Source organism: Loxodonta africana, chromosome 8 (genome assembly GCF_030014295.1).
Source record: "Loxodonta africana isolate mLoxAfr1 chromosome 8, mLoxAfr1.hap2, whole genome shotgun sequence".
Taxonomy (NCBI): domain Eukaryota; kingdom Metazoa; phylum Chordata; class Mammalia; order Proboscidea; family Elephantidae; genus Loxodonta; species Loxodonta africana.
The window spans coordinates 33447333-33472792 of NC_087349.1; the positions used below are offsets into that span (position 1 = coordinate 33447333).

A 25460-nucleotide genomic window follows, 5' to 3' on the forward strand; every position below is an offset into this window, starting at 1 on the left:
CCTTTAATCATTATGTAGTGTCTTCTTTACCCTTTGTGGTGGATTTAACTTTAAAGTCTATTTTGTCAGAAATTAATATTGCTACTCCTGCTCTTTTTTGCTTGCTGTTTGCTTGATATATTTTTTCCATCCTTTGAGTTTTAGTTCGTTTGTATCTCTAAGTCTAAGATGTGTCTCTTGTAGGCAGCATATAGACGGATCCTGTTTCTTTATCCAGTCTGAGACTATCTGTCTCTTTATTGGTGCATATAGTCCATTTACATTCAGCGTAATTATAGATAAGTATGTGTTTAGTGCTGTCATTTTGATGCCTTTTTGTGCGTGTTGTTGACAATTTCATTTTTCCACTTACTTTTTTGTGCTGAGATGTTTTTCTTTGTAAATTGTGTGTTCCTCATTTTCACAGTAGTTGAATTTATGTTTCCTGAGTCGTTATGTTTTTCTTGGTTTTTGTTTTGAGTTATGGAATTGTTAGACCTCTTTGTGGTTACCTTAATACTTACCCCTATTTTTCTAAGTAAAAACCTAACTTGTACCATCGTGTATCGCCTTGTTTTCCTCTCCATATGGCAGTTCTATGCCTCCTGTATTTAGTCCCTTTTTTTGATTATTGTGATCTTTTACGTAATGACTTCAATGATTCCCTGTTTTGAGCGTTTTTTTTCTTTTTAACATTAATCTTAATTTGTTTTTATGATTTCCCTATTTGAGTTGATATCAGGATGTTCTGTTCTGTGAGCTTGTGTTGTGTTGGTATCTGATATTGATTTTCTGACCAAACAATTTCCTTTAGTATTTCTTGTAGCTTTGCTTTGGTTTTTGCAAATTCTCTAAGCTTGTGTTTATCTGTAAATGTTTTAATTTCACCTTCATATTTGAGAAAGAGTTTTGCTGGGTATATGATCCTTGGCTGGCCATTTTTCTCCTTCAGTGCTCTATATATGTCATCCCATTGCCTTCTTGACTGCATGGTTTCTGCTCAGTAGTCTAAATTTATTCTTATTGATTCTCCTTTGTAGGAGACCTTTCTTTTATCCCTGGCTGCTTTTAAAATGTTCTCTTTATCTTTGGTTTTGGCAAGTTTGATGATAATATGTCTTGGTGATTTTCTTTTTGGATCAATCTTATATGGGGTTCGATGAGCATCTTGGATAGATACCTCTGTATTTTCTGTTATCCCTCCCCGTTCTGGAACTCCAATCACACGCAAGTTATTCTTCTTAATAGAGTTCCATATGATTCTTAGGGTTTGTTCATTTTTTTTAAATTCTTTTATCTGATTTTTCTTCAACTATATTGGTGTCAATTGCCTTATCCTCCATCTCCTCCACTCTACATTCTAACTGCTCGATTCTGCTCCTCTGACTTGATACTGAGTTGTCTAATTCTGTAATTTTACTGTTAACCTTTTGGATTTCTGAATGCTGTCTCTCTATGGATTTTTGCAGCTTATTAATTTTTCCACTATATTCTTGAATAGTCTTTTTTATTTCTTCAACTTCTTTATCAGTATGTTCCTTGGCTTTTTCTGTAGATTGCCTTATTTCATTTACAAGGTCATCCCTGACGTCTTGAAGCATTCTGTATATTAGTTTTTTATAGTCTGCATCTGGCAATTCCAGGATTGTGTCTTCGTTTGGGAAAGATTTTGATTCTTTAATTTGGGGAGTTGTAGAAGCAATCATGGTCTGCTTCTTTATGTGGTTTGATATCGACTGCTGTCTCCAAGCCGTCTATAAGATATTGTAATGATTTATTTTATATTTGCTCACCGAGTCTTATCTTGTTTTCTTTCAATATACATAGATGGCCTACTAGATTGCGCTGTCTTGATTGTTGTAGCCTTTGAATCACTTATGTCCTATTACCAACTGGTTTAGGCTGTTACCAGATATATAAGCCTGAGTCCATTCACTATTCTTGAGTAGAATCTGATTTTGGGTCACCAAGTGTGTGGTGTAGACTGTCACCTATTCGAGTAGTGGTGATAGTTGTGTGCACTAGATTCTAGTAGCAGCAGGGGGTCACACTCTGGAGGGGCAGGATGCTGACAGGCTTCCCCCAAGTGCCAGTGAGGTAGTGTATCTCTATTCCTAAAGCACTTTGGTGGGCAGGCTCTGCAGCTGTACCTTAGGCACCCAATGCATGTACCTCTACAGACTGGTAAGTGTCACTATCCTCAGACCCCTACGGCAGGAGGCTAGGTGGTTTGGGTGGAGCTTTATCCCTCAGTTCTCCGTTGTGGGTCAGTGAGGGCTCTGTTTAATAGGTAGAGATATCAGACCTGGGAAACTTGTCTTTCCAGTAATACGCTAAAACAATTACAGTAAGATCAGTATCGGAATTGCCTTTGCATTATAATAGCCACCTTGTTCCCTGTAGGGATGAAAGCCCAAGACTGTGGATCTCATATGCTTTGCTGGAGCTGGTTCTGTATTTTTAGTCCAATTAGGGAAGGATTTTTGGTCCCTGGGTTTTTTGTAGCTGCTTCTCTCAGGCCAGCAGAATGAGTTAGGAAAAGACAAAGCAAAAAACCGCAGAGCACTTCACTCACTGGCCCAGGAAATTCCAATGTTAATGAAGCTGCCTAGGAAGGGGAGGGGAGGGATCAGATAGATAGGAGAGAGTAACACCCAGGAATATAGACAAAGTTACTTATCTTGCTTGGTGATGACTGTTTTATCTGAGATTCCCGAGGGGTGTGTAGCCTGTGAGCGTTGGCTGGGTCGAGATTGCCCCAGAGGGTCAGGCCCAAGTCCTGTGCTTGTGCTGTCTCAGAAGCTGTGGTCAGTTCCTCTGCTCCCAGTCCAAAGCCCAGTGCCAAGGTTCCCCAGCTGGGACGCCGCACTCCACACTTCAAAACCGGTCACTGCCTCCTGGTGACTTCTCGTCCTGTCAGCTGTGTCACTGCGCTGCCTGCGTGCACTGGCTGGGCTTCCCCAGAGGTCACTTCTGGGGGCTAGGGCTGTGTCCCTTGTTTGCGCCATCTCAGGATGCTGTGCTCAGCTTCCCTGCGCCCAGTCCAAAGCCCAGCACCAAGGTTTTCTGACTGGGATGCTGCTCCAGGCTCCGAAAGAAGTCGCTGCGTCCCCGTGGTTGTTCGTCCTCTCGTTAGCTGCGTCAGTGTGCAGGATCCTTGTGCTGTCTGAGTCTCTGTCACTCAGGTCAACTCTTTAGATCTGTGTTTGATTGTCAGGGTTTGTAGATTGTCATGTATGTGATCAATTCACTTGTTTTTCCAAGTCTTTGTTGCAAGAGGGATCCGAGGTAGCTTCTACCTAGTCAGCCGTCTTTGAATAGCTCCTCATTGTAATTTTGATTTGCATTTCTCTAATAGCTAAAGATAGTGAGCATTTCTTCATGTATCTGTTAGCAGCCTGAATGTCTTCTTTGGTAAAGTGCCTGTTCATATCTTCTGCCCATTTTTTAATTGGGTTATTTGTCTTTTTGTTGTTGAGTGTTTGCAGTACCATGTAGATTTTAGAGATCAGATGCTGATCAGAAATGTCATAGCTAAAAACTTTTTCCTGATCTGTAGGTAATCTTTTTAGTCTTTTGGTGAAGTCTTTGGATGAGCATAGGTGTTTGACTTTTAGGAGCTCCCAGTTATCTAATTTCTCTTCTGGTGTTTATAGATTGTTTTTAATGTTTTATGTACTGTTCATGCTATGTATTAGGGCTCCTAGCTTTGTCCCTATTTTTTCTTCCGTGATCTTTGTCGTTTTAGATTTTATATTTAGGTCTTTGATCCATTTTGAGCTCATTTTTGTGCATGGAGTGAGGTATTGGTCTTGTTTCATTTTTTTTGCAGGTGGATATCCGGTTATGCCAGCACCATTTGTTAAAGAGATTGTCTTTTCCCCACTTAACTGACTTTGGACCTTTGTCAAATATCAGCTGCTCATATGTGGATGGATTTATGTCTGGATTCCCAATTCTGTTCCATTGGTCTATGTATTTGTTGTCGTACCAGTACCAGGCTGTTTTGACTACTGTGGCAGTATAATAGGTTCTAAAATCAGGTAGTGCAAGACCTCTCACTTTGTTGTTCTTTTTCAGTAATGCTTTACTTATCCAAGGCCTCTTTCCTTTCCACACAAAGTTGGTGATTTGTTTCTCCATCTCGTTAAAAAATGGTGCTGGCATTTGGATCAAAATTACTTTGTATCTATAGACTGCTTTGAGTACAATAGATATTTTTACAATGTTGAGCCTTACTATCCATGAGCAAGGTATGTTTTTCCACTTATGTAGGTCTCTTTTTGGTTCTTGCAGTAGTGTCTTATAGTTTTCTTTGTATAGATCTTTTATGTCTCTGGTTAGATTTATTCCTAAGTATTTTATCTTCTTGGGGGCTATTGTAAATGGTATTGATTTGATTTCCTCTTCAACATTCTCTTTGTTGGTGTAGAGGAATCCAACTGATTTTTGTGTGTTTATCTTGTATCGTAATACTCTGCTGAACTCTTAGTTTCAGCAGTTTTCTTGAGGATTCTTTAGGCTTTTCTGTGTATAAGCTCATGTAATCTGCAAATAGAGATACCTTTACTTCTTCTTTGCCAATTTAGAAGCCCTTTATTTCTTTATCTAACCTAATAGCTATGGCTAGGACCTCCAGCACAATGTTGAATAAGAGTGGTGATAAAGGGCATCCTTTTCTGGTTCCTGTTCTCAAGCGGAATGCTTTCAGTCTCTCTGTGTTTAGGATGATGTTGGCTGTTGGCTTTGTACAAATACCCTTTATAATGTTGAGGAATTTTCCTTCTATTCCCAATTTGCTGAGAGTTTTTATCATGCATGTGTGTTGAACTTTGTCAAATGCCTTTTGTGCATCACTTGATAAGATCATGTGGTTCTTGTCTTTTGTTTTATTTATATGATAGATTACATTGATTGTTTTTCTAATGTTGAACCATCCCTGCATAACTGGTATGAATCCCACTTGGATGTGGTGAATTATTTTTTTGATATGTTGTTGAATTCTATTGGCTAGAATTTTGTTGAGGATTTTTGCATCTACGTTCATGAGGGATATTTGTTTGTAATTTTCTTTTTTGTGGTGTCTTTACCTGGTTTTGGTATCAGGGTTATGCTGGCTTCATAGAATGAGTTTGGGAGTATTCCATCCTCCTCGATGCTCTGAAATACCTTTAGTAGTAGTGGTGTTAACTCTTTTCTGAAAGTTTGGTAGAATTCTCCAGTGAAGCCATCTAGGCCAGGGCTTTTTTGTTGTTGTTGGGAGTTTTTAAATTACTTTTTCAATCTCTTCTTTTGTTATGGGTTTATTTTGTTGTTCTACCTCTTTTTGTGTTAGTTTAGGTAGGTATTGTGTTTCTAGAAATTTGTCCATTTCTGCTAGGTTTACAAATTTGTTAGAGTACAATTTTTCATACTATTCTTTTATGATTCTTTTAATTTCAGTTGGGTATGTTGTGATATCACCCACCTCATTTCTTATTTGGGTTATTTTTTTTTTGTCTCCTGTTTTTTTTTTCTTTTTTTGTCAATATGGCCAATGGTTTGTCGATTTTGTTAATTTTTTCAAAGAACCAGCTTTTGGGCTTGTTAACTCTTTCAGTTGTTTTTCTGTTCTCTATTTCATTTAATTCTGCTCTTATTTTTATTATTTGCTTTCTTCTGGTGCCTGAGAGTTTCTTTTATTGCTCTCTTTCTATTTGTTCAAGTTGTAGGGATAATTCTTTGATTTTGGCCCTTTCTTCTTTTTGGATGTGTGCATTTGTTGGTATAAATTGACCTCTGAGCACTGCTTTCGCTGTGTCCCAGAGGTTTTGATAGGAAGTGTTTTCATTCTCATTGGATTCTCTGAATTTCTTTATTCCATCCTTAATTTCTTCTATAATTTAATCTTTTTTGAGCAAAGCGTTGTTCAGCTTCCATATGTTTTATGTCTTTTCCCTGTTTTTTCTGTTACTGACTTCTAATTTTATGACTTTATGGTCAGAGAAGATGCTTTGTAATATTTTGATGTTTTGGATTCTGCTAAGGCTTGCTTTACCAGCTAATATGTGGTCTATTCTAGAGAACGTTCCATGAGTGTTGGAAGAGAAAGTATACTTGGATGTTGTTGGGTGGAGTGTTCTGTATATGTCTATGAGGTCAAGTTGACTGATTGTGACATTTAGTGCTTCTACATCTTTATTGAGCTTCTTGTTCTGGATGTTCTGTCCTTCACCAAAAGTGATGCATTGAAGCCTGCTATTATTGTGGAGCTATCTATCTCATTTTTCAATGCTATTAGAGTTTGTTTTATGTATCTTGAAGCCCTGTCGTTGGGTGCATAAATATTTAACATAGTAGTATCCTCCTGGTATATTGTCCCTTTAGTTATTATATAGTGTCCTTCCTTATCCTTTGTGGTAGATTTAACTTTGAAGTCTGTTTTGTCAGAAATTAGTATTGCCACTCCTGATTTTTTTGATTGTTGTTTGCTTGATATATTTTTTTCCATCCTTTGAGTTTTAGTTTGTTTGTGTCTTTAAGTCTAAAGCGTGACTCTTATAGGCAGCATGTAGATGAATCACATTTTTTTATCCATTCTGCAAGTCTCTGTCTCTTTATTGATGCATTTAGTCCATTTACATTCTGCATGATTATAGATAGGTATGAGTTAAGTGCTGTCATTTTGATGTCTTTTTTTGTGTGTTGTTAACAGTTACTTTTTCTACTTAATTTTTTGTGCTGAGTAGTTTTTCTTTGTAAATTGTGTGTTCTTCTTTTTCATTGTTGTTGATTTTGTTTTTGCTGAGTCTATGTTTTTCTTGTATTTTATTTTGATGTGTAGGATTGTTAGTCTCCTTTGTGGTTACCTTAACATTTACCCCTATTTTTCTTAATTTAACCTAACTTTCATATCCCTATATCACCTTGATTTCGTCTCCATATGAAAGATCTGTGACTATTTAGTCCCTCTTTATTGATTTAATGCTATCATCTTTTGCATAATGACATTGGTGATTGCCTGTTTTGAGTGTTTTTTAAAACCTTGATTTATTTTTGTCATTTCCCTATCTGGGTTGATATCTGGTTGCTCTGTCCTGTGTTCTAGTGTTGGGTTGATATCTGATATTATTGATTTTCTAACCAGAGAACTCCCATTAGTATTTCTTGTAGCTTTCATTTGGTTTTTGCAAATCCCCTAAATTTATGTTTATCTGGAAATGTCCTAATTTTGCCTTCATATTTGAGAGATGGTTTTGCTGGATGTATGATTCTTCGCTGGCAGTTTTTCTCCTTCAGTGCTTTATATATGTTATCCCATTGCCTTCTTGCCTGCATGGTTTCTGCCGAGTAGACCGAGCTTATTCTTATTGACTCTTGTTTGTAGGTGACTTTTTGTTTATCCCTGGCTGCACTTAAAATTTTCTCTTTATCTTTGGTTTCGGCAAGTTTGATTACAATATGTCTTGGCAATTTTCTTTTGGGACCTTCCATGTATGGAGTTCGATGAACATCTTGGATAGGTATCTTCTCATCTCTCACAATGTCAGGGAAGTTTTCTGCCAACAAATCTTCAACAATTCTCTCTGTATTTTCTGTTATCCCTCCCTGTTCTGGTACTCCAATCACTTGTAGGTAATTTCTCTTGATAGAGTCCCACATGATTCTTAGGGTTTCTTCATTTTATTTAAAATTCTTTTACCTGATTTCTTCTTCGACTATATTGTTGCCAAGTGTTTTATCTTCCATTTCACTAATTCTGACTTCCGCTTCCTCAATTCTGCTCTGCTGACTGTCTACTGAGTTGTCTAATTCTGAAATTTTATTGCTAATCTTCTGAATTTCTGATTGCTGTCTCTCTATGGATCCTTGCAGCCTAGTAAATTTTTCATTACGTTTTTGAATAATCTTAATTTCCTCTACTGCTTTATCTGTGTGCTCCTTGTCTTGTTCTATGTTTCACCTTATCTCTTTCCTGATGTCTTGAAGAGTACTGTATATTAATCATTTGTATTCTGCATCTGGTAATTCCTGGAATACATCTTCATCCAGAAGATTCCCTGATTCTTTGTTTTGGGAGTTTGTTGAAGAAATCATGTTCTGCTTCTTTATCTGATTTGATATTGACTGTTGTCTCCAAGCCATCTATAAGTCATTGTATTAATTTATTTTATGTTTGCTGACTGTGTCCTAGCTTCTTGCTTTGTTTTGTTTTGATATACCTGAGTAGGCTACTAAAAAAAAAAAAAAAAAAAAAAAAATTTTTTTTTTTTTTTTTTTACTAGAGTGAGTTAAGTTGATTATTGGAGCTTTTGAAGCACTAATGTCCTGTCACCAGATGGCTAGAGTTGCTGCTATGTTTATGAGCCTTGGAGTCCATTCACTATTCTTGTATAGATTCAGCTCAGGTGTCCAGGTAGTTGGTCACCTTCTGTGTGGTACAGGCTCTCACCAACAATCTTAGAGGAGCAGTGGTGATTGGTGTATGCACACGTTTCTGGTAGCAGCAGGGGGTCACACTGAGGAAGGCAGGGGGCTAACAACCTTCCCCCAAGTATCTCTGAGGAAGGCATGTCCCTGTTCTGTAGAGTGCTCTGGTGGGTGGGCTCTGCGGCTGTACCATAGGCACCCAATGGTTTTAACTGTAAGGACTAGAAGGCACCACTTTTCCTTGGACCCCTGTTGTGGGTGGCTGGGTGGCTTGGGTGGAGCCCCCAGTCCTCAGGCCCCTGCTGTGGGTAGGTGAAAAAAAAAAGGTGAAGGCCCCGTTTAATAGGCAGAGTGGTATCGAGTGTAAAAAACTCGCCTCTCCACCACGGAGCTGAAACAGTTATAGTAAGACCTTAAACAGATTAGCCCTTACAGTATAACACCAGATCCTATCTGCTGTAATGGGGCCACCTGGATCCACACAGGGGTGAAAGACAAATTCTGTGGACTGCTTGTGCCTGGACAGGAGCTGCTTGTGCCCTAAGTTTCCAGATTTGGGGAGTCACAGAGTTTTTTTTCCCCATTTGTTAATTTGTTCCTTCTCCAAGGCCAGGAGAATAGCTCAGAGAGTGCAGCAGGACCTATCTCAGGCCCAGGGAAATCAACTGTTACTGAAGCTGGGTGGAGTTAAAGTAGGAGGGATCAGATAGATGGGAGAGAGTTCTTCCAAAAAGAGGAGCTATTAGATCCACATGGTAAATTAAACAAAATCACTTATTTTGTGCTGATGGCACTGTTTTATCTCAGATTCTGGAGGCATGCATAGATTCTGTGCCCTGGCTCGGTCCCGCTGATAGTTGCACCAGAGGGTCAGGGCTGCACCACCTTGCTTGCCTTCTTTTGTTGAAGCAGCTGTGTTCTGAATGCCACCGCCAGCCCTGCTGCAGTCATGCCAGGGGATCATGGGTATGCCACTTTGCTTGCCTTCTTTCACTGGAGCAGCCGTGTCCTGAACACTACTGCCAGCTCTGCCACAGTTGCATCAGGGAATCCGGGCTGAGATAATCCCACCGACTTGGCAACTCCTCACTGCTTCTGCACCATCTCTCCCTCCCCCTGTCACTCAGTCCAATTTCTTAACATTGCCTTTGATGCTCAGGGTTCTTAGCTTGTCATATATATAGTCAGTTCACTTGTTTTTTTTTTGGGTCTTTGTTGTAGAGGGACCACCAGAAGCATCTAACTACTCCGCGATCTTGGCCCCTCCTCTGGTGGTGCAATTTTTAAGTGTTTGGGTGCTAACCCAAAGGTTGGCAGTTTGAACCCACCAGCCACTCCATAGGAGAAAAGACCTGGCAATCTGCTCATGTAAAGATTACAGCCTAGAAAACCCTATATAGCATTTCTCCTCTGTCCTATAAGGTCACTATGAGTTGGAATTGAGTTGATAAAACCCAACGACAACAATGTCAGAGAATTATTATTAATAGTGTTTCAGTGATCATCCTGTGCTTCAAATCTTTTACACACTTAGGAATATTTCTTTAGAGTACACAAATGACTTGCACAAGTTTACATCCCTGGACAGCAACTCATGCAGGTGCCTAACATATTGATCCCTTCTCGGCATTAGGTATTATTATTAAAGAGTGTTTGTTAATTTGAAAGGCAGAAAGGTTTGTTTCACTAATTACTATCGGTTAGGAGGAGCCCTGGTGGTGAATGGTTAAGAGCTATGGCTTCTATCCAAGAGTTCCGCAGTTCGAATCCACCAGCCACTGCTTAGAAACCCTGTGGGGCAGTTCCATTCTGTCCTATAGGGTCAATATGAGTCAGAATCAACTTGATAGTGGCTCATTTGGTTTTTTGGGGCTGGTTAGGAACAAAGACTTTGCAGTGAGACCAGTGTGAATTTGAATCCTTGCTCTACTTCAGAGCTATATAAGCTCACTTCTATCTCCACTTTTCTCAAGTGCAGGATGTAGAGAATAAGGCTGTTCACTTCACTGGTTTGCTGTGAGGATTACGTATTAGTTTCCTAGGGCTTCTGTGTCACACATTACGTAGCTTGTAAGACCAGAAATTTATCGTCTCACCATTCTGGAGACAAGGAGTCCAAAAGCAGCGTAATAGTGTTTTGATTCCTCTATCTCAGAGGTTTTTTCAGGCTGTGAAAGATTAAGATAATAGTTTAGGTGATACAAGGAAAATAAAATTGCTTCCAAGGAAGAGAGTTAGGACTTTTTGGGACAGTGAGCATTTAGTACATAGTGCTAGAAACAAAGTGCGTTAAAGAAATGGGACAGTTTTGTCTAGAGTTATTATCGTTGGAAGGCAGACTTCAATTCTAGCCTTGTGCCAGACTGTATGAAGAACCCAGTCCTTGGAGCATGTGGTGGTCACAGGATAGACTAAATAAAAAGAAAACAAAACTAAAACAAAAACATGAAGGAATGAAGTCAGAACCCGCTAATATGGAGAAGCAACTCCAAAGGTTTTTCCACAAGAGGTTAGAGTCAGTTGATTTCTGTCTATATACAGAGAACACTTTTGTTTTCTTTCTAATAGTGGGGTCTGGAGTTAAATTTTATTAAACTTGTAAGCTGATATCTTTCTCTATTGAAAGAATACCCTATTGAAAAGACTAGAAACTGAGCTCATGTTTTGCCTGGGTGATCCTGAGCAAGTCTGTTAATCTGTTTGAGCCTCAGTTTTTTCATCAAAATGGAGAATGAAAGCCCTTACTCAAATCGCTGGAATGTTCAACTCCAATTGTGATTGTGGCTACTAGTATTTGCTCCAACTAGTCCATGAGGTGCTGCCTTCAGTCTCCTCAGTGAACTAATGTTTTCTGGCTATGTACTTTCTATAACCATAAAACAATTAAAACAGAAGTATGTTTCTTCGATTTTTAAAGGAAAATTGTTCAGTGCTCAAGGTGAACGTGGAACCACTATGACCATGTAACAGAAGGCTTCTCCTCCACAAAGGTAGAATTACTTGAGGAATTTGATTAAAGTAGATACCCTAATAACAGGCGAATTTAAAATCTAGAGAGCCAACAATGATCATATTTACTAGCTGAGTAAAAAAAAAAAAGAGAGAGGAAATAAGCTTTGCCTTTTTTTCCTCTGAAATTCTAGTAATATCTATGAAAATTGAAAGACAAATGCACTTATGAAACAAAGCCATTTTCTGCAGTTTGTCAATCAAAATGAATAATCTCAAAGTCTCATTTTCAATTAGATTATTTTAATATTTAACTACCTAAAATGCCTCCAATCATATTCTTTATAAAATGGTTAGAATACTACAGTTCTAATGATGACATTTTATTATAACAAAAATGACTTCATTAATTGATGGTCATACATCAGGCCTTAAAGTAAGTAGATAAAAGATATAAAAAAGTTTTCAAGCCTAAAATAGTATAAAATCATTTGAATTGTTTAGATTTTTTTTAGGGGTAAGCCTTTATGATCCTTTTATTCTTACAAAAATATGTAAATTTCTTTGTTATAAATTCGACTGCATTGAGTAGCCTGTGAATTTCTTTTCTAAGGTATGAATAGGTTGACAATGTATTGGTATTATTCCAAATCCAATTGTTAAGATGCAATAAAAGTTATAAATACAGTGCTTTGTAATGGAATGATACAAGAAATGGCTAGCAATATAGACAGGTTTGGGTTTTTATCCTAGATGTTCTAATTTATAGGTTTTGGAGCTGTTTTAGAACAAGTAGTTTTTTTAAAGAAAATGCATTGATGATTTCTAAGATATTTGAAATATGACCTTTTAAAGAAGTCAGTCTTGTTTCTCCTTTACTCTCTGCATCCTTGAAAGAACATTCACAACTTGATAATGAAAATGATATCAAAAGGTCACTATACCCAGGATGAAAAATAGTGCTTTTGAGAATCACATGAGAGCCTTGTTTTAACTTGAAAGTAACTGTGAAATGTAAAGCATCATCTAAACACAGTTGTTGATTTTTGAAGCTGAAAGCCTTTTGCTTTGTAAGTCTTCTTAATTGAATACTAATGTTTAAGTTCTAAAGCAATCAAATAAGCATTTTTTGAATGGAGGTTTAATTTATGACATTTTACTAAGTCTAGCTTAAGTAATTAACTTGCGTATTTCCACATTTAGAGAAAACTTGAATTTCATGGGAGCTTAAGTGTCTAAAAACATCTGAATTGCAGTATTAATTTACTTAAATATGCCCATAAGTGATAAATATATTAACTATGTTTAAAAATGTTACCAATATATAATGTCATTAGACCTGAAAAAGTCATTCTTCATTCATTCGGTTGGTTTGTTGAGTTGGAAATGGCAATTCCCCATCTCATTCTTCTTCTAAGAGATACCATTTGTGCCATTTAAATTTGAATTTTTGATGAATTATTATTTCTGAAAATCAAAAGGACTTAAATATAGTACTGAAATTTTCTTAAATAGTTGTGGAAGCCCATTTGAGTTCTTATTTTATGATCATGAGATTAAATTAGAGAATACATACAAAGTGCATAGCATAATCCTTTGTACACACTGTACACTCAATAGGCAAAAAGAGATACAAAGCCCATTATCCAAAGACTTAGGGCTAGATGTGTTTCAGAATCCTTAATATTTGAGATTTAGAAAGGTAATATGGTACATATACTATTTATTACTTGACATCCCCAGGATCCAGGACACCATCTCATAACCAAACACATTAATATCTTAACAAAGCATATAAGTACTTACACTACGTGGGATAAAGAACGATTCTAAATAGGCTTACTTCATTTTAAGCCTGATTTTGCCACCAGATGAATTAGCACCAAACTTAAAAAAAAAAAACCCCTTCTGGTTTTCAGAGCTATTTGGATTCCGGAATTGCAAATAAATGGTTGAGTACTGATAAAATGACAGCTGTGATACAGTTGCAATAGGAAAATAAGGCTGTATTTATGGCAGAATTTTGAATACACAGTTTTGGAAATAAGGAAACTAGTAATTATTTAATTAAGGAGGACTTACCTGACAGTGTAATACATACAAACTTCAAACAAGCATTTTGCAAGATGTGTGGAACAAAATCAGTGGGAACTAGGGGGAGAACAGTTAGAGTTTATTATCAAAATAGACTTCCTAGGCTTAATTAAAAGTTGGGAATCTACCACGTTCAATTTTAGGCCAACTCATCTCCTAGTTATGTTAAAAAAAAAAAAAGTTATGTACACCCTCCAAAATCCATCTCATCAGTTATCATATAGGTGTAAATGACATGTAGGTTACTTCTGCATCCCAATACCTTACTTCTGAGTTCCAGACCCACAAATGCCAGCTTCCTTCTTGGCATCCCCGCTTGAACATCTTCAAGGTATCTCAAACTCACTGTACTAATACCAAACTCATGATTCCCTGTCCTCTTCTACGAACCTCAGACATCTCAGTGAAGGGCATCACTTTCTATTCAATTACTTAAAGCAGGAGCCTGCTATTCCTTAATCTATTTCTAAACACCTCTTGAATCCAGCTACTTGTCTCCATGTGACCACCTCCCCCCATCTCTCGTGACCCTAGTTCAAGCAGCTATTATTTGTCTCCTGGATTCTTGTTTTACCACTCTAAAATTCATCTATCTGGATCTCCTGCACTCAGCACTGCCCACTACTTTGCAATAAAGAGATTAAAATGCTTTTATATACCTAAGGATTGCATGGGCTGGCCCTATAAGCCTCTCCAGCCTCATTTCACACCATGATCTCTATACTGTAGCTTGATTATGTTGTTTCGTTGCATTTTTCTCACAGCAGGGCCTTTGCACATGCTGTTCCATTTCTCTAGGATGCTTTTCCTTGTATTCTCATTACTTCCAACTCATCTCTCAGATCCAGCCCTATCATCCCTTCCTCAGGGAAGTCTTTCCTGACCTCCCTCTTAATCATATTTCAGCCATGTATCTCTTCTTCCTATCACTTATCACACTTGGAAATTTATGATAGTTTATGTGATTATTTTATTAAATTCTGTCCCTTCCACTAGTCCATAAGCTAAATGAGGAGGGAACATGGTTGACATTGCTCACCATAGTTACCAACCCAAGTGCCTAGCATGCAAAGGCACTCAAATGTTTGCTAAATGAATGAGTGAAACTAGAAACAGAAACAGACTTTAATTTGAATAACTTCTTCCTATTTTATCCAGGTCTTTCTGCTTGATTTTATGACACCTTTTATTTTCATATAGTTTATCACATTGTCTAATAATTATAAGTTTACACTCTTGAAGATCTGGATTATGTCTGTTTGGTTCATGATTATATTCCCAGAACCTATTACGATAGTACAAAACCTGATTGTAGTAGGCACTCCAAAATATTTGTAGAATTAATTAATACTAAACCTGAGAATGCAATACCAAATATACATTAAAGTATCGTGGCTGAATTTTTCTCAGTGTTTCATACTAACTTATTCTGGTTATTGATGTTACCAGTTGACTTTTGAGTGCACATGCTGTTGTGATTTTTTTTGAAGCCAATGTGAGATGGTCAGTCTCTGAGGTGATTCTGGGTTGATGTTTGTGCCTCAAAAAATCTCATATACACACACTCTTAAAAATGGATCAGAGTAAACCAGTATTATTGCTGGTATTTGTTCCTTTTCCTTTTATGGTATAAAATGGAAATTTCACAGTGAAACTAATGTAAATAAAACAAATCAACACAGGGATAAATGGAGGTTGGTGGAAATAAAAGAGATTAGACTTGATAGTTGACATATGAGTGCTAGCGGAGAGCAGGCAATTTTACAGCTAGAATACTATTGAATTAGGAAAACTCTGCTTAATAATATTCATGTCTCTTTAGTCTTTTCAGTGTGGATCTCTCTCAAAGACACACCACTGGAATTATCCAAAGCATCTAAATGATTGGGACTGAAGAAATATGTTACAATCACATTTTACATTATTATCCGTTAAATAGTGTTGGATTATATAAAATTCAGTTGAAATATGCTGACAGTTATTCAGAAACCTAAGTAAAACTTTTGATGAACTTTAGTTCAGTAGTTATATCTTAATCAGACAAGCTCTACTTTGTAATTTTAGGTTTCGTCAGGATGAGATTTATGGGCATATCACATCCAAGGACTGCTGTGAGGAAAGTAAGATTTGAAGAAATGAGTTATTAATCTTTACTATAGAACATTAACAAATGTCATGTGGCTTTTATGAGTAGATACCTAGGAGGTGGTAGAATCATAAGCCCCTCAAAATAGATTTTCTCTTATATACCTGTGACACCAGGAACATAATTAATAGTTACCTATTACTCACTTGCGAAGTCCAAACTTTCACTTCATTTATTAAATTCAAACTTAGGATAAAATTAACAAAATTAAATCAGAGCTGTCATATTATAATGAATGGGATTGTCTGGCTTTGTGTGTGTGTGTGTGTGTATGTGCACACATGTGTGTACATGTGTGGGGGATGAGTGTGTATGTGTTTTTATTTACTATCACCAGGTAATGTATTTATAATAAATCTATCTCTGGCTGATAGTCTAAACATGCTTACTATGTAGGTCCCCATGTTTGCCTGTTTGAGTTGATTGACTAGTCAAAAGAAGAGTCATACAAAGTCTCATTATTGAGATAATTGCTTGTGTGATGTTTGCCATCACTTTGTAGTTATGAGTTCCAAAGGCCAGTACCCAGAAGCCATTTCATCTCCTCCCAGGTTCCTCGCCCTCGGTTTAGATAAGTGGTCTCCAGGTGAATGGTGACACGGGGGGTCACATCCCTGCTTTCTGTGAGAAATGACTTTCCCTTGGGACTGATTTTAACAAAGAACAAACTCTCATTAAATGTTTGCTGAGTGAATGTTGAAAGAACTAGCTGAGGGCTTTTACCATTATCTTACGCTTCCTCTATAAAAAGGTAATGTTTTTAAAGGACGTAAAATAAAGATAAGCCTGTACAAACATGAATTGTGGTTAAAAACATTGTACATGACATATAACAATATTTAAGGAGATGTGATAAAAGTGGACGATGTTGTAGAATAGAGAACCACAGCTTTGGTGGAGGTCTTCAAAGTGTTTTTGGTGAAACTGTCCACTTGTTTCTTAAATTCCCTTGCAAAAAATAGTCTCTTAAATTCCCTTGTACAATATGTTGTCCACTCAATAGGATCTGAAACCTATATGTGAAGTAGGTCAAAAGATGGCAGTGTAGAATACTGGCAAGTGAACTGGGGGAATGAACTCATGTATTTAGGAGCATAATTTGCAAATCACTGTGAAAATAAGCATGACCATGTGGAGAGGGGGCAGTGGTGCTTCAGGGTAGGATTCCTGCCTTCCATATGGGAGACTTAGGTTAGATTCCAATGCACCTCATGCACAGTCACCATCCATTTGTTAGTGGAGGCTTGAATGTTGCTACTATGCTGAACAGTTTTCTGCAGAGCTTCCAGACTATGACTAGGTAGAAAGGCCTAGCAGTCTACTTCTGAAAAATCAGCCCGTGCAAACGCTATAGATCACAATATTAGATCCTCTTATGTATGGGAGTCACCATGAGTCAGGGCTCACTCCACAGCAGCTAACAGCCATGTGAGGAAGAGAGAGCCCATCCAGCCAGGACCTCTTTGCTGGCCTTGGTTTCCCCACAGCTCTTCTATCTACAGAGCACTGGTGGCACAGTGGTTAAGAGTTTCGCCGCTAACCAAAAGGTCAGCAGTTTGAATCCACCAACTATTCCTTGGAAACCATTTAGGCAATTCTACTCTGTCCTATAGGGTCGGTATGGGTCGAAATCAACTCAACGACAATGTGTTTGGTTTTTTGGTTTCTTCTATCTACCAGGAAACTTTAAAATCCAAATGCAAATAGGGTTGCCTAACTCAGAAACAGTCTTAATTAATCACTGCTTACTTTAGACATGATTTTGTCTTAGGCTTAAGCAAAACCAAACTTTCTAAATTAATCTTTGATTGTTTGTAGAGTTGAACCCTCCCAAGACAGATCGAAACTCTGGGATTTCAAATAATTTCATCAGATATCAGATACCCTAAATTTATCTTCTATGGTTGTTTCAACCACTATTATTAAAGAATGTTATCTGACTTCTTTCTAAAGCCTTAGGCTACATTTCCTGGTATAAATCTCTCTCACCACATTCACGCCTCTTATTTATTTATAACATTTTCAGAGATAGAAAGACCATAAATAAATGAATTGTTGGAAATGAAGTAAAGCAGATCTCCGCATATAGACAGAAACTCAATCTGACCACCATTATTTTTAGTATGCAAGTGAAGTATGTCAGGGTAACAATGCCGAAAGTTCAGAGTTCTGAAGCTACGATTTATTTATTGTATTTAGTAGCAAAATATCCATTCATTTTGGTGGCCTTCACCTCTTTGACAGCCCAAAACATCAAATCACAATCTATCATCTTTTTAGCCTTCTAGGCAAAGAATGATGTTCTGACTAGGATTTACCTGTTTTAACGGATTCCCAAAACTCTCTGTGGTCATCATAGCACTCACATACTGGGTGAAAATGATTCATTCTTTTATTCATTAACTGGACACGTATTTTCAAGTGCCTGCTATGTGCCATACTCTGGGTTATGTATAGGAAATATGTCAGTATAGGAGCCTGCAAAGTAAACTCAAGTCCTTGTCCTCTGAGAACTCATCTGTTTTATTCCCTGTTCCCCTGTGACTAGACTGTAAGCTCCTTGAGGGTAGGTGTGTGGCTATCTCCCTTCTATGCTGCTCAGTGCCCACACACTTGATACTCAAAACATCTTTCTTGGACAAGTGAATAAATCAACAATGGAAACCTGCAATGTCATTTACTTCATCCTGCCAAATGTTGGGACATTCAAGAAAGAAATCCAACACATGCTTCTAGAGTTATGTTTTTGGATTGCAAGCAACTTAAAAATACTGTAAAAATTGGCTACAGATTGTTTAACTGCTGTTTCACCTTCAGTTGCCCTGTTGTTCTGATTATCAGTGCATGACTGGAAAGGGCAGGGATACTCTGGGAAGTATTTCAATCACATTCCATTGAATCTTCCCCAGCTTCACTAAGCTTAGACTATTCGTCTTTGCTTACAGATGCTGGATAAGTTAGAGATGCTGTTCAGAACTGTCCTCACTTTTGCCTGCTAAATTTTTGAACTTTGTAGCTCTGTATAATAAACCAATGATCTAGGTAGAACTATATTTGTTGCATTTTAGTCTGTCTCTGTATAGTGTGGTCAGAAGAGGAGATGTAGTCTTGCTTTGAGACAGGAAAAGTATTAATGTGGGGTCTTCTTTATGACTAATATTTGTAACTATGTCCCAAATCCTTGCCTTCCTTCATCTTGATCTTTGCCATTTGAGATTTCCTACCCTTTGCTCTTACTGCAGGGCCATCTCTCCTTCCAACTCCTTGATTTATTATCACTTTCTTCCAATTAACTTTGAACAACTAATTAGCTTGGAACAAACAGTGCTTTTGTAGCATTTTAAATTCATTGTATATGCCACATAGGGGCCCTGGTGAAGCAGTGGTTAAAGCTTGGCCACCAACTGTAAGGTTGGCGGTTCAAACACACCAGCTGCTCTGCAAGAGAAAGATGTGACAGTCTGCTTCTGAAAAGATTAACAGCCTTGAAAACCCTATGGGACATTTCTACTCTGTCCTATAGGGTGGCTGTGGGTTGGAATTGACTCGATGGCAGTAGGTTTGGTCTGAGTTTTTTCGTATATGCTACTGAGCTTTTGCTTCGTACTTCAGTCATTTACCCTGGAACCAACATTGTCTCAGGGTTAAGAAGAGGGCTGAGTGGTAATAGGCATGCCATTCAACCACTCTTAATTTTCAGTAGCTTCATCTATATGGTGGAATGGGGATACTAATAATACCTATCTCCTAAGATTAAAACAAGGACTAAATTACATAATGTATGTAAATTGCTTAAGATAGGACCTGGGACATGTTGCTTACTAATATTATCATTACTGTTGTTGCTGTAATTGATATTAATACCGCCCGACTAGATGTAAGCTCCTAGAGCCCTGGGATCACATCTGTGATTTATCTTGTATTCTTGATATAATGCAAAAATTCAGTAAGTGCTCTAATGAAGGTTTTAGAGTCAATGGATGAAAAGCGAAAAATGAATTCGCTAATGAATGTTGTAAATTCTGATCCAACGTTCTTTCTTAGAACAGGAGATATTTTCCGTTTGTAGGTAGACAATGTTCCTTAGCGTTCAGTTACATTGTGTGAAAGATCATTCAGATTTGTGAATCTAAAAATCCTATTTATAATGTATATTTTGTAAATGTATACAGATTACCCAGAAACCCAGTGCCGTCGAGTCGATTCCGACTCATAGCTACCCTATAGGACAGATTAAGAAGGATTAATTTAAAACTGTAGGATAGTCTAAATAGCTACCCTAAAAAATTTCCACTGGCATTTTAATGAAATGTTATTTTACAACTTTAAAGCTCATAGTAATATAATTAGTAATACGTGTAATCTTTATTACCAATCTTAATCTTTTTTATATGACTGGAAAATTATTTTATGGTAGGACAATTAAAATAATGCTAAAAATGTCAGCATAACAGAATTAAACTAAAGTAACTACTACAATATTGTACCCCAAACCAGCTAATTTAAATGCAAAATACTTAGTCAAGGCTATTTATCTGGGCTAATGCATGGTAAGGGATTTAAAGGCTAGTTTGTTCATCTGAAATAAAACAAAAAATAAGCACTGTACAGCGATCTTTACTATTGTTTAACATGAGGGAAATATTAAATAGGCTTATATACAGGCCACTTGAGGAAAATATATTAGAAGCCACCTCACAGCATAGTAAATAGAAAGTGGGCAGGCAGACAATACCGTGTTCATAGGCTTTTAAAGGGAAACTTTGAAATGCTTAAAATTGTCCTTATATAAATAATGGCATATAGTGAAAAAAAAAAAGTATGATCAATATGTGCTTATTACGTACACCAGACCTAGGACACCCGGAATTTTAAGGTTATGTTTTGAAAAACATCTAATATATTTCAGTAAAGTTTAAATTATTCTTAAAAGCAATAATTCAGGAAAATTTTAAAATAGAAGCAAAGTCTACAAGATTTGAGAGAAACTTTTTAATGTTATAGTGTATTTATTGTCAAAGTTGTTGTTGTTATTGTTGTTGGGTGCCATTGAATTGGTTCCAACTCATAGCAACCCTATGCACAACAGAACCAAACACTGCCCGGTCCTGAGCCATCCTTACAATCGTTGTTATGCTTGAGGTCATTCCTGCAGCCACTGTGTCAATCCACCTCGGTGAGGGTCTTCCTCTTTTCTGCTGAACCTGTACTCTGCCAAGCATGATGTCCTTCTCCAGGGACTGATCCCTCCTGACAACATGTCCAAAGTATGTAAGACGCAGTCTCACCATCCTTGCCTTTAAGGAGCATTCTGGCTGTACTTCTTCTAAGACAGAATTGTTCGTTGTTTTGGCAGTTCATGGTATATTCAATATTCTTTGCCATCACCACAATTCAAAGGTGTCAATTCTTCGGTCTTCCTTATTCACTGTCCAGCTTTCACATGCATATGATAAGATTAAAAATACCATGGCTTGAGTCAGGCACACCTAGCCTTCAAGGTGACATCTTTGCTCTTCAACACTTTAAAGAGGTCCTCTGCAGCAGATTTACCCAATGCAATGCGTCTTTTGATTTCTTGACTCCTGCTTCCTTGGCTGTTGATTGTGGATCCAAGTAAAATGAAATCCTTTACAACCTCAGTCTTTTCTTCATTTCTCATGATGTTGCTTATTGGTCCAGTTGTGAGGATTTTTGTTTTCTTTATGTTGAGATGCAATCCATACTGAAGGCTGTGGTCTTTGATCTTCATCGGTAAGTGCTTCAAGTCTCCTTCACTTTCAGCAAGGAAGGTTGTGTCATCTGCATAATGCAGGTTGTTAATGAGTCCTCCTCCAATCCCGATGCCCCATACTTCTTCATATAGTTCAGCTTCTTGGATTATTTGCTCAGCATACAGATTGAATAAATATGGTGAAAGGATACAACCTGACACATAACTTTCCTGACTTTAAACATGTAGCATCCCCTTGTTCTGTTTGAATGACTGCCTCTTGAACCATGTATAGATTCCTCATGAGCACAATTAAGTGCTCCAGAATTCCCCTTCTCCGTAATATTATCCATAATTTGTTATGATTCACACAGTCAAATGCCTTAGCATAGTCAATAAAATACAGGTAAACATCTTTCTGGTATTTTCTGCTTTCAGCCAGGATCCATCCGACATCAGCAATGATATCCCAGGTTCCAAGTCCTCTTCTAAATCTAGCTTAAATTTCTGGCAGTTCCCTGTTGATATACTGCCTTAGCTGGTTGAATGATCTTCAGCAAAACTTTGCTTGTGTTTGATATTAATGATATTGTTTGATAATTTCTGCATCCGGCTGGATCACCTTTCTCTTCCAGTTGATTGGCCAGGTAGCTCTCTTCCAAGTTTCTTGGCATACACAAGTGAGCACTTCCACCGCTGCATCCATTTGTTGAAACATCTCAGTTGATATTCTGTCAATTCCCAGAGCCTTGTTTTTTGCTAATGCCTTCAGTGCAGCTTGGACTTCCTTCAGTACCATTGGTTCCTGATCAAATGTTATCTCCTGAAAGGGCTGAACGTTGACCAATTCTTTTTGGTATAGTGATTCTGTGTATTCCTTCTATCTTCTTTGGATGCTTCCTGCATCATTTAATATTTTCCCTGTAGAATCCTTCAGTATGGCAACTGGAGACTTAAATTTTTTCTTCAGTTCTTTTGGTTTGAGAAATGCTGAGTGTGTTCTTCCCTTCTATCTCCAGCTCTTTGCACATGTCATCGTAATACGTCACTTTGTCTTCTGGAGCTGCTCTTTGAAATCTTCTATTCAGCTCCTTTATCTCATCATTTTTTCATTTTGCTTTACCTACTCAACATTCAAGAGCAAGTTTCAGAGTCTTTTCTGACATCCATTTAGGCCTTTTCTTTCTCTCCTGCCTTTTGAATAAACTTTTGCTTTCTTTATACATGATGTCCTTGATGTCATTCCACAACTCGTCTGGTCTTTGGTCATTAGCGTTCAACGTGTCATATCTATCCCTGAGATGGTCTCTAAACTCAAGTGCGATCTACTCAAGGTCGTACTTTGGCCCTCCTGAATTTGTTCTAATTTTCTTTGTTTCAAGTTGAACTTGCATGTGGGTAATTGATGGTGTGATCCACAGTCAGCCCCTGGCCTTGTGTGGCTGATGATATTGAGGTTTTCCGTTGTCTCTTTCCACAGATGTAGTCGATTTGATTTCTGTGTATTCCATCTGGTGAAGCCCAAGTGCATAGTCACTGTTCATGTTGGTGAAAAAAGGTATTTGCAATGAAGAGGTCTTTGGTCTTGCAAAATTCTGTCATATAATCTCCAGCATTATTTCTGTCACCAAGGCCATATTTTCCAGCTACTGATCCTTCTTCTTTGTTTCCAACTTTTGCATTCCAATCACCAGTAATTATCAGTGCATCCTGATTGCATGTTCATTCAATTTCAGACTGCAGAAGTTGGTAAAAATCTTCAATTTCTTCATCTTTGGCCTTAGTGGTTGGTGCATAAATTTGAATAGTAGTCTTATTAACTGGTGGTCTTTCTTGTAGACATATGGATATTATCCTATCACTGACAGTGTTGTACTTCAGGGTAGATTTTGAAATGTTCTTTTTGAGGATGAATGCAACGCCATTCGTCTTCAAGTTGTTGTTTCCTGCATAGTAGCCCATATGATTATCTGATTCAAAATGACCAATACTAATCCATTTCAGCTCACTAATGCCTAGGATATCAATGTTTATGAGTTCCATTTCATTTTTGATGACTTCCAATTTTCCTAGACTCATACTTTGTACATTCCATGTTCCGATTATTAATGGATCTTTGCAGCTGTTTCTTCTCATTTTGAGTCGTGCCATATCAACAAATGAAGGTCCCAAAAGCTTCGCTCCATCCATGTCATTAAGTTCAACCCTCCTTTGAGGAAGTAGTTCTTCCCCAGTTGTCTTTTGAGTGCCTTCCAACCTGAGGGGCTCATCTTCTAGCACTATATCAGACAGTGTTCTGCTGCTATTCATAAGGTTTTCACTGGCTAATTCTTTTCAGAAGTAGACTGCCCAGTCCATCTTCCTGGTCTGTCTTAGTCTGGAAGCTCAGGTAAAACCTGTCCACCATGGGTGACTCTGCTTGTATTTGAATTCCGGTGGTATAGCTTCCAGGGTCACAGCAATACACAAGCCCCCCACAGTAAGGCAAACTGACAGAAGCCTGGGGGGTTGTCAAACTTAGAACTCTATTTTAACAGATAATGTACCCATTGTGTTTGGTTTGGTTTTTATTTGTAGGTCCCAGCACACCTGGAAAATCCTGCAAGGACTCAGCTACAGAAAGCCCAAAGACAGCAAGTGAAACCCTTCATGACCCTTGAGCACCAGATACTCAACCAGACCCTGAAAAGCTCACATCCTCCAGCCACCAGTGGTGCTCCTCCGGTGAGGCATGGACACGTGTCTCCAGACAGTGATGCAGGCCTCACAGGGAATCCACTCACCAAGTTGCTAACTCTTGGGGAAGAAGGTGACAATGTGGAGTGGCATGTATGTCTCATGGCTGTTTGTGAATATATGACTAGTTTTTTAAAAGAGCACTGATAAAGAAATTGAAGTCCATATTTTTATAGCAAATACTCCAAATGCAGATTCATTTAGCACAACCAAAAAAAAAACCTGTTGCCGTGGAGTTGATCCTGACTCATAGTGACCCTGTGGGACAGAATAGAACTGCCCCTTATGGTTTCCAAGGAGAGCCTGGTGGACTCGAACTGTTAATGTTTTGGTTAGCAGCTGTAGCTCTTAATCACTATGTCACCAGGGTTTCCATTTAGCATAAAGGAATGTGTTATTTCTTCGTACTCAATTTAAATTATATATCAATATGAGTCAAAATAGGCACAAAGAGTAATAATATGTGTTTAATAGATTTAACTTTAACTGTAAAGATTTTCTGATCAACTAAAATATTTATTGGTTATTTTGAATATCCACTGAAATTAAAGAGCCAGAAGTTGTTTAAATAACACTAAATATGTCCTTGACAAATCTTTATTAGAATAAGACTGATAATCTTACTGTTCTTAATATTTTATGGATTTATATCTGGATTTTTATATTCGTCTACTTCTTTCTTTCATTTCTATTTTCAGTAGATTTTTGCCTGTTTATTAAATAAGAGGAATTTTGAGGTGCTGAGGAAACAAAACACATTAGACAGTGTCTAGCAATATTGAAGAATGAATAGAACTGGGAAAGAATTAACTGGGGAAAATGCTTCCTTCAATATCGCAATGTCAAAAAACCACAATAAAAACTGAGCTTTCTTTTTTCTTTCCTTTTTTTTTCCTCCCATTCGATTTGTTAGATGGGGTCATGCCCCTATAATCTTCCAGGTTTGAGCTCCCAAACGACACTCCTGGTGATTGTTACTGCAGTGGTTAGAGCACTTGGCTGCTAACTGAAAGGTCTGAGGTTCAAACCCACCAGCCCCGCCATGCAAGAAAGATGTGGCAGTATGCTTCCATAAAGATTACAGCCTTGGAAACCCTATAGGGCAGTTCTACTCTGTCCTATAGGATTGCTGTGAATTGGAATCCACTTCACAGTAAGGGGTTTGGTTTTTGAGTTTTGCCATCATTCACATATTTGCTGTCTTTAAAAGAAAGGATGTATCCTATGATGTCACAATTCCATAATACAGATATCCCTCTCTTTTAGAAAGTTTGCTTTATGCCGCTTTGCTTTTACGAAAAACCTACATTAGTACCTGTTTTTGCTAACCAAAAGAAATCCTAAGCAGATTTTCATTTTTATGAAAAAAGGCAAAAAGCAGAAATAGCATTCAGCATTTGTTCTGCAGTCAGCCCTTAAAGAAGCAGTGCCGAC

The 25460-nt window shown here is 37.7% G+C and overlaps 1 protein-coding gene across 9 annotated transcripts in view; it reads left to right on the forward strand.

Moving 5' to 3' along the window:
• Positions 1-25460, forward strand: part of TFEC (transcription factor EC) — a 220635-nt gene that overhangs the window by 128826 nt on the left and 66349 nt on the right. For 5 of the 9 annotated variants that reach the window (XM_023544568.2, XM_023544575.2, XM_003407224.4 and 2 more), the window contains one exon: positions 23868-24119. In XM_023544568.2, the coding sequence (XP_023400336.2) occupies positions 23868-24119 (252 nt within the window). Of the gene's footprint in view, positions 1-11338; positions 11379-15495; positions 15552-23867; positions 24120-25460 lie in introns of those variants that run through there. The other 4 variants (XM_023544574.2, XM_023544570.2, XM_023544572.2 and 1 more) reach the window with 2 other exon arrangements.